Source organism: Haplochromis burtoni, unplaced genomic scaffold, assembly GCF_018398535.1.
Source record: "Haplochromis burtoni strain Fernald_Lab_line unplaced genomic scaffold, NCSU_Asbu1 Contig_144, whole genome shotgun sequence".
NCBI lineage: Eukaryota > Metazoa > Chordata > Actinopteri > Cichliformes > Cichlidae > Haplochromis > Haplochromis burtoni.
Window position 1 is genome coordinate 1267243 of NW_024582505.1, and position 13792 is coordinate 1281034.

The 13792-nt window shown below is 42.6% G+C and overlaps 1 protein-coding gene across 11 annotated transcripts in view; it reads left to right on the plus strand.

Annotated features, from left to right (window-relative positions):
• The window catches only part of synrg (synergin, gamma), a 43185-nt gene that overhangs the window by 26410 nt on the left and 2983 nt on the right, over positions 1-13792 (plus strand). For 7 of the 11 annotated variants that reach the window (XM_005932051.2, XM_005932052.2, XM_005932053.2 and 4 more), the window contains 8 exons: positions 1168-1719; positions 3975-4138; positions 4277-4330; positions 5048-5144; positions 6386-6534; positions 7228-7338; positions 7471-7509; positions 12088-12120. In XM_005932051.2, coding sequence (XP_005932113.1) covers positions 1168-1719; positions 3975-4138; positions 4277-4330; positions 5048-5144; positions 6386-6534; positions 7228-7338; positions 7471-7509; positions 12088-12120 — 1199 coding nt within the window. The remainder of the gene's footprint in view (positions 1-1167; positions 1720-3974; positions 4139-4276; positions 4331-5047; positions 5145-6385; positions 6535-7227; positions 7339-7470; positions 7510-12087; positions 12121-13792) is intronic. The other 4 variants (XM_005932055.2, XM_005932062.2, XM_042224602.1 and 1 more) reach the window with 3 other exon arrangements.

Genomic DNA, 13792 nt, shown 5'->3' on the forward strand with positions numbered 1-13792 from the left:
ATTCATTGTTATTTTTGGGATTAGGGGGACACATCTCCTCACTTCACTGTAATCCTATAGTCACACTGAAGAAGACGCTAATTGGAGACCAGATTGTTCATATAATAATCGTGTTATCTCCTTGCCTTTGAAGTGGTCGCTTCAAAGACAGGGATCAGGTCTACCGCCAGTCACAGTCAGTCGACATCTTCAAAACAACTTTGGCGCATCAAGATTGCAATAAGATCTGCCATCAGTTTGCCATGACATCTGTTTGCCATTGTTCTATTGTTCTTCTTCTACATAAACAGAGTTTCACATTAACTTTGGAGTCGAACCAGAACCTCACAGATTCGAAGCAGAAATTCCTCTGCAAATGTGATTTTAAGTGTAAAATGTCAAGCAGTCAGTAACCTTGCTTTTATAATCAGAATGCAACCAGTTAAGTGCAAAAACACATGAGTCGTGCTCATTGGTGCACACCTACTCTGATTGCTCTGCGCTTATAAATTAGGTTTAGGAGCAGTGATCTGCAAATTTTCATCAGTCTGTCTGAGAGGGGTTGCAGTCAGATTGCCTGCCCTCTCACTAGGTGACCAGTTGGTTGAGTGTAGGTTTTACCTGCACAGATTGAGAGATATTTCCAGGATTGTGGCTTTCATCCCAGGACACTGGTTGTAAATGGATTTTCATTTCATTTAAGGTGCTCACAAGATTAAAACATGACAAAAAATGTCCTTCCCCAAAATGGTAGTCTAAATCCACCTGTAAAAATAAAATGGGAATAGGGGAGTGTTTTCTAAGGGATCGTTTCTTTTGATTTAAAGTAGTAGTGCAGATTAAGCCATTGTTCGTAAAGAAATATCTGTCTGTACTTTTTTAAAATCTCGTGAGCACCATGAAAACAAATATTAAAAAGATTTCGTTTAAAAAATAAAAAAAGGTTCCCGTATGCTACAGAGAACTAAATGGAGGTGAGAAAATATGTTCTGTTAATATTCTCAAGGGCTCTTTTCTCAAGACCAAACTACATTTAGAAGAAGCGACATCACTTAAAGCATAGATAAATGAGAGTAATAACCCGACAGAAATCTCAGACCCCTGTTGAGGCCTATTAGTCTTCCTCCTATCATGACAGCATCTGTGCTATTCCGAGGAACCACCGGTATGTCTGTGTTGTCATTGCAGAAGGAGACGACATGAAATTTGACCCCTTTGGGACATCGGCCCTCAGCACCTTGGCCAGCTATGACTGGTCAGACCGGGACGAGAGTCTGCCCGGTGAGGTCAGAAAGCCACCGGGCTTGGAAGGAGCTGGCCTTCCATCTTTAGTCCCCACACAGAGGAAGGAACTGACCTTTGGCAGCACTGAAAACATCACAAGCAACTCCATAGCAAACATCATCACCTCCTTCCCTGCAGAGGACAGTTCATCAGCAGATGACAAGTTTGAAGCCTTTGCTGACTTTGGCTCCGGCGACCAGGGCGGTGTCAATAACGAGGATGACTTTGGAGACTTTGCAAGTACTGTTTCGGAGAAGTCAGACTCGCCTGCTGCCACTGCCGAGGCGGGCTCAGAGGGAAACCAGAGCGAGGCCTCCGATGACTTTGGTGCCTTCCAGGGAGACAAGCCAAAGTTTGGCAGGTCTGACTTCCTCAAAGCCAGCGCTCAGGCCAAGGTCAAGTCCAGCGAGGAGATGATCAAGAACGAGTTGGCAACTTTTGATTTGTCGGTTCAAGGTGAGTTTTCTTCTCGTATTTACTTCAAGTAGGCGGCACATTGTTTTTCAGTTAAAAATAATTGTCTAAATCCAAATAGAATTTTGCTTAAATGATAAAAAAAAAACAGAAAATATTCATTTTTGACAACTTGGAATAATTGAATATAATAAATGAGTTATTGAAAATTGTTGTCAACTAATTAATTTATTAATTATTTGAAGAGCAGTTTTGGCAGAAAAGTATTAATTTCTACATTGTTGAATTTGTTGACTCAAGCTTCCTCCCACAGTCTAAAGACATGCATGTTAGGTTAATAAAAGCTGCTTTTATTATGCTCCCTTATTTGCAAGGGGTTGCTGCAGTGGATTGATCCTCATGTTTGATTTTACACCGGATACCCATCCTGACGTAACCCTCTCAGGGTTTTGTTACTGCTTCCAGTGTTGAACTTGGGATCTTTCACATGTTGAATGTGTTAGTGTGACAGCCAAGAGGTATGTCAGGTTAAGTGGTGATTCTAAATTAGGTTTTTTTTTTTTTTTTGCCTGTCCCATTTGGTTCTTTAGCCGTCAGAATTGTTGTCTGAAGACCAACAAAGATACCCAATGGATTTACTTTGCCAAATGGATCATCACGGCCTTGCCGTATTGGTCCATTTGATCAACCTTTTGTTGTTATTATTTATTTTATTTTATTTTCACTTGTTACAGACGGGACAGACATGACTGAGGATAGGAAAGGGAGAAAGAAAGATGAAGGAAAAGAAAAACAGAGGGGAAGAGGGACAGTGAGAAAGGGCACTTAAAAAGAAAGAAGAGAAAAAAAATCTCCTGGATCACCTGTTGAGAGAAAAAGAAGAGAAAACAAGCAAAAAAAACAGAGCAACATACTAAACACAACACCATCACGTTAATCTAGCTAAGTGTAAACAGCAGTAAATACTAAATATTGAATGTTGTTGTGTAGCAAGCAGGACCGACAGCGCACAATATGCTTGGAAATAGCAGCCAATAGAGGTGTAGTTTATGTCTATGATCAGTGAACACCCGTGTGCACACCTGTGTGGATCAGCACGCTTGTATTCAAAAGGTTTCCCCATGTAACGGTCTGCTAGAGGATGTAGGGAGCCATAGCCCTGTCCCCCAGGGCATGAAGCAGGCATGGAGGAGATCCAGGCTCCAGACATCCAGAGGCCCCAGAGGTGCGAGAGCCCAAGGAGGACCACCGGAGGGGCACCCGTGCCACCCTCCTGGGAAGAGCTGAGGAGAGCCCCAGATGAGGGGTCACCCAGTAGCCACGGAGCAGAAGCCAGAGGGGGCTGCAGTGGTGTGCCCACTGGCTCTGCTGGCAGCCAGCTGTGCCAGAGTGAACCGAGCCACAGGCCCAGATGATTCTAAATTAGTAGTTGACATAAGGAAGCGTTGTTAGAATAAATGACTATATAAATGTATGCATAATGTGGACACATGACTCTTCTGACCAGCTGTAAGTCCTTGGCCCTGCACTCTGCTCAAGCACCCCGCCCCCACAGACAAGGCCCATCAGATGTGTAATAAAGCTGTCAGACATTAGATGGTAGTGTTGAGATGACAGCTCCACTCTCTAATGGCAGCGACTGTTGAGATGGATTAGCAGATGCCCACAAATCCATAAGCAGAAATTAACCGTATCCACTTAGAGGCTGTTCATTTTCGAACCGCTGTTTGCTGCTGTTATTTTTCACAAAATAAATTATTACAGTTTCCTGCACTGTGATCAAAGCCTCATGTAGATTCATTTCCCTGTGCTGAAGTTAATGTGTGTGAAGAAGAAGGGCTCGCTAACTCCCCTTCTTCCTGTGGCTCAGTGACCTGATCACAGTGGGGCTTCTGGTGTAGGCTGAGTAGTTGTGTGGTGATGGTGGGGTTGAGGGTGGATTACCTGTGTGTAGATGGCGCACGTACACATGCGCTCACAGCTAACCCCACTGGAATAGTCTGGGCTTCACTTGTGTTTGTGCTTGTGCTTGTTGTGGTACCTTGCCAGGGTTTTTGTCCTTCTATGAATTATTCATACCTGCATATTTGTGCCTCTGTTTTGTACCTAATTATTGTTTGTCACAATTAAGTATTTACGCATGCCGTCCCTGTCTGGGAGGAATTAACTACAAACAGAATGGAAGTAGAATGGTTGGAGACAAACAGGTGCACAGCCCAAAATGAGTTGCATCACAACATGTCGCTGAATTGATATTTCTCTCATTTCTCTTCTTCTCTGCTCCGTCTTTGCTGCAGGTTCCCACAAGCGCAGTCACAGTTTGGGTGAGAAGGAGATCAGGCGTTCACCCCCGTCTCCGGCGCCAGAGCAGCCCTTCAGAGACCGATCCAACACCCTGAACGAGAAGCCTGCACTGCCCGTCATCAGAGACAAGTACAAGGACCTGACTGGAGAGGTGGAGGTGAGGAGGGAACCTGAATATCAGTAGATTTCAGCGCAATACCGAGGACTGTTAAAGCTTCAAAATACATAAATGCCCCTTTTTGTTCTCTTCTGTTTTCCTTTTGTGTTCATTTGAGATAATTTTGTGCTGTTGCAGGAGAGCGAGCGCTACGCCTATGAGTGGCAGAGGTGCCTGGAAAGCGCTCTGGAGGTTTGTGTTTGTTTGTGTCCTGTATCTGACCTCATACCTGGGAGAGACTTAATTGTGAGAGCGACAGCAAATGTTCTAGAGCATAGGTGTCAAACTCTGGCCCGCGGGCCAAATTTGGCACTCAGCCTAATTACATTTGGCCCGCAAAGCCATACCAAATTACTATTAGAGCTGGCCTACTGGTATTATACAGCTAATATATATATTGTTTAGTATTAAGCTTTGCTTGTTCCATATTCAGTTTTTCAGCAAAACTTGTTTGAGTCCATAAGAAAAGATTCATTTATATATCTGGAGGAAGATTTTTTTTTTTCAATAAATATTAACGTTAGCCCGCGACTTTGTTCCAGTTTTGAATTTTGGTCCACTGTGTATTTGAGTTTGACACCCCTGTTCTAGAGTAATTAAGATAACCAAAATACACTGAAATGTTTTTTTCAGCCAGGATTTTACCTGTCACGTATGTCTTGGGATATTTTATTTTCTTGAAACTTGCAAATATAACTTCAGGACTGTTGTGTTTTTAAAGCTCATCAAAAATTGAGGATGTTGCAAAATGTCTGCTGGAATATTTACTTTTCGTTTTAATGTGTTTGACATTTCAATCCTGGGTAAAGGCCATAATTGTAACACTTTACTGTTGGATGCTCATTATGAGTTTTATAAGCAAGACCAGTGTGTATGTAATAACGCCAGCTTCTGTCCTTCCACGTTAAGGTCATCACCAAAGCCAACAACACCCTGAACGGGATCAGCAGCTCTTCTGTCTGCACCGAGGTCATCCAGTCTGCTCAGGGCATGGAGTACCTGCTTGGTGAGGAGCTGCACTAATGCACACGCAGACACAGCTACTACTACCACTACTATAAACACACCGAGGGCCTCGTTTATCAAACCATATAGGGAAAGTGCTCTAAATCTGTGTGCAACAACCAGCACTTTGCACAGTAAAATGTCCATTCATCATCCACACACCACAGAGCAACCTTATATATTGTAAACCACTTTCCTTTCAAATGCCTTTAAATAGGTCTCATTGCCACCAACATGAGAGTTGGAGGTCCCGATCAATGAAGTAGCACTAAATAGAACTGTTTATTTAGCATGTTTTCTGGAAGAGTGTGGACACTGACAAAAAAATAAAAAAATCAGTGCCGCAGCTGTTCAGGTCAAAGAGAAGTAAAGAAAGTACATGTAAAAAATAGTGTCGATGACCACAGAATAAAAAGAAATACTGCCACAGGAGTAAGACGGTCCACCTCATCAGTATCGCCTGTGGATGGAAAAATTGCTTCAATAATTGGTGAGGTGTCTGTGGCAGAAATCATCCCTGAAGGTGATGCTTGACACGGTCGGTGAACCTCCACAAAGCACAGAGGGGGCAGGGCCATCATGAGTAACCACTTTATTTTATAGTGTGGTGATTGTTTTGGAGTTTTATGGCCATGAGTCTCACACATAGAACTGAAAACACAAGCAATTTTATACCCTCCCCTGCAGCTGAGGACACTAGAAAAAATCAGAACCAAGATGACTTGTGAGTTCATTCGGATCGCCTCTATAGAACAAGGGCGACGTAATGGCAAGACAATGCAAATAACATTTGCTGATTACTCCTCACTCTTTGTACGGAAAGGTCCCTGCAGTCCCTAAAAACAAGCATTTCATGCTAAAATGTATCTATGAGTCGAGCTCAGCCCTTGAATGTTTGATGATATTGATAAATAACACTATGACCTGGAAACATTTGCACATAGAGAGTTAATACTTCCACATACAGTTAAAAAGAAATGATGCCTTGCGAGCCTCAGAGGCAACAAGAGCCTGTTAAAGAAGCCGGTATGTGGCCTAACACCCTGTGAAGGACAGAAAGGACAAGATTAAGATGAGCTCTGGTGTGATGGCTTATCTCTGCCCCGTCTGACAAGGTCCTGCTGCTTTACTGTTTCTCTGCTTTTAATGAGCCGAGTGGCTAACACGTCACGGCTAAGTGCTCAACACCGACTAAGAAAGTGTGTTTCTGTGACATGTGTGCGTTTGTTTTCTCCCTCTCAGGCGTGGTGGAAGTGTATCGCGTCTCTCGGCGTGTGGAGCTGGGCATCAAGGCCACGGCAGTGTGCTCTGAGAAGCTGCAGCAGCAGCTGAAGGACATCAGCCGTGTGTGGAACAACCTCATAGGCTTCATGTCGCTGGCTAAGCTCGCTGTAAGTTGCTATGACGTTTGTACGCACTCACCAAAAGGCAGGACAGATAGATATACAAACAGATTCATACACTTGGTTGCTTTCTTTTTCTAGTGGAATTACGCACTGATAACAGAGCACTGACGTTCAGTTAAGAATGCAAGTCCTGCCAATAACATGATTGAGTGTTAGTGAATCCAGTATTGTCGGTCCATTAGGATAAAATCAATGATTCATTGATTTGAAAGCAATGCAGATGGAGTCTTTTGGTAGGCCGCTGTTTGGATCAGCGGGGATGACGAAGACTGTAAAGATTTATTTACCCAGCTGTCTCCAAGTATCTGTAAAACAGGACGCAAGAGGAGGACTGTTCTCATCCGCAGAGCCAGCAGACGAGGAATACTGTTTGTAGAAGATAAAAATGATTTAGCATCTTGAGAAAGGAGGCAGAAACAAAATGCAACAAATGTTTAATTAAAGCAGGGATGTAGATTTCTTTCCTTATAAAGGAGAAAGATGTAAACTCGAGAATTGTTTGTTTTCAGTCTGAGTAGCCAATGTCGTGCCAAGTCTTTATTAAAAAAAAAAAAGTTGATGCTCGGAGATGTTTACTATAAGCCGACTTGTTCTCTCTGCTGTTATTATAAGAATAGAAATGACTACATTTTGCCCTGCGGCAGGAAGTAAAACGTCTGTGTGTTTTTGTGTGTCTAGCCTGATGAAAGCTCCCTGGATTTCTCCTCCTGTATTCTGCGGCCGGGTATCAAGAATGCAAAGGACTTGGCTTGTGGGGTTTGTCTGCTCAACGTCGACGCTCGCAGCAAGGTTTGTGTGCACGCACACTCACACAGACTAACTGTTACTGGGTACTGTTTTTTGTTTTTTACACACATGATGCTGTGCTCATCCCCAGCAGATAACAACTGACATTTCTTTGACTTTGAAACATTTTTCCAGAACAAAGAAGAAAGCACTATTGGACGTCTGTTTAAACGAGTATGAGACAGTCAACTGTCATCCGAATCTCATTCCACTCTTTCCTGTTGGGGTCCTTGGGGGGCCTATCCTCCTCTTACTGACGAGCCCTGCGGGGGGCCAAAGTGACAGGATTCCCTCCTCTCCACTGCTCTTCTATCAGAGCTGTTTTCTGCCTAGACATGCACATCATCATAAAAACCCCACAAAGTACCAACCCAAATCTAAACCCCAACCCCTCACATTACTTTGCCTGTCAAGCTTTGTCTTCTTGCAGCACATATGATGCAAGTAATATTCATTTAACACGAGTTCATAGGGAAGATCAAATTCTTTTCACCTGTCACATTGCAGACTTTTATGCATATAGTCCTCTAGTTAGTTAGCTAACTGTCACCATAAATCTGAGCAGAATCCAGCTGACGTTTATGAATTTTATGTTTCCAACTCAGTTGTTTGATAGCTTTCTGTAGATCGAAAAACTTTAAAGAGCCCCGCGTGATGTAACAAAAGATTAATGAGCATAACAAAATAGTTCTTGAATTATAATTTCCTCCTAGTTAGTCGTAGTGTGATTGGGATAAATGAAAGAGATGCAACAGCATGCTTCATATCTTTTATTATTGCAAATAGATTAAAATTATCCCCAGAGCTGCCAACCTCGGCTCAAAAAACCAGACGGCTCAAACTCAGCTGTACGGCCCAGTTTGATCTCAATTCAATTTTATATAGATGTCTCAAGCTTTATATTGTAAGCTAAAGACCCTACCATCAGACAGTCACACACTCAGTGACTGTGGGGAGGAAGAACTCTCATTTCATAGAAAGAGACTCCAGCAGAACCACTGGGGTGGGGTTGAAAGGAGAAAATAAGAATAGAGACGGAACCAAATATAAACTACAAGAGAGAGTAGACACAGAGTTATTTATATGTGTAGCAGCATATATACGCATCAGTAATGCAAAGAGGAATAGAGAAGAAGTGCTGAGTGCATCATGCGTCCCCCAGAGGCTTAAATAGAAGAATAAGCAGGGAACCACCACTTTTTTTTTTTTCTCTTCTCTTTTACTCCACCCCCAGTAGATTGTTGCCTCTTGCTGAGCATGTTTCTGCTAGAGGGTTCATCCCATTAAAGAGGAGCTTTTCCTTCCCACTGTCGCCAAGTGCATGCTGACTGGGCATAGTCTATTTGCTGGGATTTTTCTCTCTATTACTGTAGGGTCTTAACCTTAAAATATAAATTGCATTGAGGTGACAATTTTTGTGAATCAAACAGAATTTAACTGCAACTGAGGTTTATAGTCACCTGATAGGGTTAAGCCAGTGGTGTTAAACATAAGGAGTCTTTGCAGGGCCTTGCAAAGACTAATTCAACCTTTTGAAAGGCTTTGAAAGAAGGAGGGCATACATTTTTTCATAGGTTTTACAACTTTGTCTACCAATAAAGACCTCCCCCATAGCCATCCATACTACTAATTAGGCAATAGATAAACAGTTAAATGTAATTAAATTTGATCTGATGGTGATGCTATAAAAATGATCTGCACGTTTAGAGTCACCACATTGAACCTGAAATTAAGCGATTCCTTCAAAACGTCTATCAAGCATATGGAGGTGTTGGATATATAGTTGCAGTATGAAGAGACTTGCTTCTATTTCTGATAGAACTTTCCTTTAGTGTTACTCCAGAAACAATACAAATAGTCCTGAAAGTGGTGCTGCAAAGTCAGTGTTTCGACAGTTTTTCCTTTGTAAACTCTCCAGACACTCTAAATGCCAGGTGTCACTCCTATTAGTGCCCCACAATGTGAACAAAGTCAGAGCTTGACAGGCTCTGATCAGACAGTCACTGCAGGGGAGACGGTGGGCAGACAGTCACTTTAGGTCGTCTCCCTGCTTTTATGGTGAAGTATGAAGTTAGAAGTGTCCACGGATAACAATGTGCGCTCTTGAAGTAAATGACAGAGAGGGAAGATGTCACTTTGGCACCTCGGGGTGGGTTTTTTCACCCTGTGATTGCTTCCTCAAGGTCACAAAGGTTGTTACTTTGTCTTGGAAGGGTTTCATTTTCTATTCTGCCACCTCCATCTCAATGTAGCTGCACACTTTGCCACTTTGAGCTAACAACCGTCGGTGTTTCTAATAACTGTTCAGAGAGCGGGGCAGGATGGCGGTACCTCTTTGCCTAGGGTGGTCGTGATTTTCATCGACGTGGGCCATTAAGGGTATTCTCGGACCCTGCGGTTTAGAGGGCAGGATGGTGGCGTTGATTGTTTCTTGCGATCCGTCTGCTGCTCTGCCAGAGCCAGATGGATAGTCCAGACGAGATAAGGCTGACTGAGAGGCATCTAGGCTGTGAGCAGATGTGGCTTACACATTAGTCATAAGCAGGGAGAACGGCGGATAATAGACCTGCACACACAAACGCACTCTCTCTCACCTCTCGCTCCTCTGTGCGCAGAGGCAGTCTGAAATTAATGCAGTTTTATTTTGTCTCTGTGCCACAAGCATGAGATTAATAACCCATCTTTTAATTACATTTTTGGCACAAACCACCCTGGTAAGACTGCCGAGCGGAGAATAGCATCCCCTGCGAGTATAATGAAGTGAAAGAACAGCTTTGGCTACGGCAGACAGCACCGATTGTTGCTTTGTCCCTCAGTGAAGAGGTGCCGGTTTGTTTTTCGACCAAAGGTGCAGACGGGTGGAGACGTTGATGTGGCATCAAAGAAATGCAAAAAATGCTCGACAGCCGATGTGCTCAGTCTCTCCTGTTCAATTCACGTTTTGAATTCTGATATTATTCTCGATTCAAACAGAGCCAAACAGTCGCTTTCAGCCAGACTCACCGTGTTCCTGTTTGGCTAATATTCTCTGGGTTGTCGCACCTTTTTTTCTTTTTTGGGTTTAAATCATTCTGCATGTTATCTTTGGGTTAAGGGGCTTGGATGGGCGACTGCAAACAGCTTCATCTCTCCTCAGTTTGTCACTCAGAAGCAGCAGCAGTTTCACCCTAAGTGATACTTTTTGGCTAATGATGCTCCAGCTCCTCCACTAAACGATAAATGCTAATTTAGGCATTTACAAGGAGAAGGACTGGAAAGGAGTTTAAGCTGAATAATTTAGCATTTTTGGCTATTTATTTTAATGCAGCTTTTTCAAGTGCCTCAAGCATTTGGATTATCAAGTTGAATGTGTGTAGTTTTGACAGCAGCACACGGGAGTTTGGACCACAGCTTTGTTCTTAGGCTGCCCATCTCTTTCACAGCATGTTTCCATCTGGTCGAGGTTAGCGGGGCTCCTGCACAGACAAAGAAAGTCAGGGAAATTACTTACTGTGCAATACTGACATTAAAGAATTTGGGAATTGAAAGAGCACTCTTTGAAAATGTTCAAAAGTACAAATTTGACAAATCTGAAGCTGAGAGAAACTGAGAAGTTGACTTCTTAGCGACTTCCTGTGTGGAAGTGACATAAATTAGCGAAAATCATGTCCCCATCCCAACTTTATTTAAACGTGTTGGTGCTAGCAAATTTAGACTGAGCAGATATTTAAATAAGTATGTTATTTCTTGTTTTTGTTATATTGTTATGCTTAATTCAACATTGTAACATTAAAATTAGTTCCAAATGATCACATTGTTTACATTGTACTTCACTTTTTTAAATAGGGTTGTGCTAAAAGTAACATTAACCTTTAGCATTAACCTTAAAAAGTAGCGCTCGATTCCAGGTCTGGTGATGTATCACCGACAACTTGTAGCTTTTTTTTTTTTTTTATCTCACAGTAAAGAAAGCTGTCAGTGAGGGCAGGTTTCTGTTTGTGCTGGCTTGTAAATCTTTGAGTCATTGATGGGGTTTTTTCACCATGTAACACATGCATCCACATGCTTTGTTGTTTTCGATCAATAACCCAAATAACAAATATATTCGGTTTATTATTGCAGAAGAAAACCACGAAACGGAGATGAAGCTGTAGCTTTAAGTCAGCTAATATAAAGCTGCTGCAATACAGTTTCAGGCGATTGGCTGATTGTTTCAGCTCTAACCAATCATGCTGTTGTACCAGCAACACGGCAAAAGATGGCAAGATCAAAACATGAGGGACTGGTAAAGGTCCTTTCTTGGTTTTCTCCCAATATCTCAGCTTCTTTTTGAGCAGGAGACGTCTGATTAAACCAAACCTTTGTTCTTTCAGTCTTCAACCTTTATTTTAATGTCAGTTGATAACTGTCATTTTAAACACAGACTCTGGTTCATGTGAGGTGCTGCCGCTGCAATAGCAGCTTTTCTCCTTCTGTCTACAACCCAGATTTGTCTACAGGACTGGATTAACTGTGACAAACCGCGCTGATTTGTTTCAGTGAGCATACTGGCCAAAATCTTCAGTCAATATTTTAGATCGATCGAGGCAAAATCTCTTGAATTCTGAGTTGGAAAAATGTGTAGGAGCCCCGAGGGTAAAAACTTTCATGTTTTCACCCAAAAACATGCTGTGAAAAGTGGTGAAACGGCTGCTCGCTGCTTATTCTGTGCACACTTTGCTCTGGGCGCTGCATGAATATGCTTCACCTCTCTGACTGCTCTTGTGCTTACAGGCATTGACTAAAGACAGGGAGAGGAGCTTAAGGGTAATTATGCCTTGTTTTGTTTTTTTTAACTTCTAATAAAATAGTTTGCATTAAAGCTTGATTTTCATATCCAAACAGATAGAGGAGCCAGGACCTTTACATGCAGCTGAAAAGTCAGATGAATTAGTCTCTGTTTTATCTGACAACTCCAGCTTGAAAACATAAAACCCACACTGTAGTGTCACAGCAGGCTTTTATTAACCTTTATTTAACCAGGCATTAGAAACAAATGATTTTCCAGGGCAGGCTGTGTACAAGGCTCTGTTTAGTTAAAACAGGTGGATATTAGCCTCCCTTCCCTGACACACAGGTGAACTCTGGAGCAGGAAAAACACTGCAGTGAAAGCAGGGGTGTGTTTTAGTTTGACCACCCTTTCATTTTGCATCCTCTCCCTCCCAACATTTCCCAGCTTTGGCACTCCTCTAAGTGCAGGTTTGTGGAAGCAAGTAGGCCAGGGCACAGAGGGGTCTCTGAAAGGAAATCGCTCCTCCAGTGAAATGTGAGCGTGTGAAGGAAAAAGCGAAAAGTGGAAATGTGTCATTCGGCTCGTCTGAGAAAGCCCTTCATCGGGCGGAGCATCTGTGCCGCAGACTGCATTCAGGCAGGTGGAGATGTATTTGACTTAATGGTGTGTTGTGGTGGTGTATTTCTGCATGCGTCTCCCCTCTGCTTCTGTGTGGGAGGCTGTGATTCACTGCACATGACTCATTCCTCTCTCCGGCTTCAGCTCCATTATTTCACCGGGGATGCAAACTCCTAAACTGCACATCACACACATTAGCATCTCCTGATTGTGCCCACCGTGCCGCAGCTGGGCCCAGTGAAATCGCAAACTTGCATCAGAGCCCTCGTGTGTGCGTGAGTGTGTGTGTGTGTGTGTGTGTGTGTGTGTGTGTGTGTGTGTGTGTGTGTGTGTGTGTGTGTGTGTGTGAGTGTGTGAGTGAGTGAGTGAAAGGGGACAGCAAGTTCGAAATGGGGGTGGAAGGGATTTCCATCGCAGCTGGTCAACCACACTCTGCTGTGCAGCAAGGGAAGAACTCAACACATCTGTCAACGGCATTGGCTCGCCATCAATATCAGATCCATCGAATGCATCGGAAAAAAAACCCTGACCTGTCAACGACAGTGTCATAGGACACACCGAGTTTCCAAATAATTACACTTCACAATTTGTTAGTACATAAAAGTACTGCTTGCAACATTAACAATGTTTACAATTGAAGATAAACTAGTGAGATATGTAATAAACCTGGCATTGGTTTTAAATGCTTTTTCAGTCATCTCTCAATAGTTTAAATATTTACAATTTCAATCACAGTCTGAATAGGAAATACAACTGTAGGGCATGGCCTCAAGCTTTTTCAGCACAATAAAGTATAGCTTTCTAGAAAACACTGTAAACTATACTCATAAAAAGTATAAATAAACAATGAACAGGTAAAATAATTCGCCCACCAATCTCAAGCCCAGACTTTCTACCACCAAAAATGCAGAGAGAACCATAACAAGTTAATAGTTTTGAACTTAATGCATCATTTTAGCAGCATACACTCAGAAAATCATTTTTAGCATTAGCAGCAAGTGCTAACTCTTTATTCTGTACTGTTTTTGTACCTTTTTCTGTGAATTCCGGCCTCCTTTTTTCCTGCTAGCGTGTTCAGAGCTAATGTG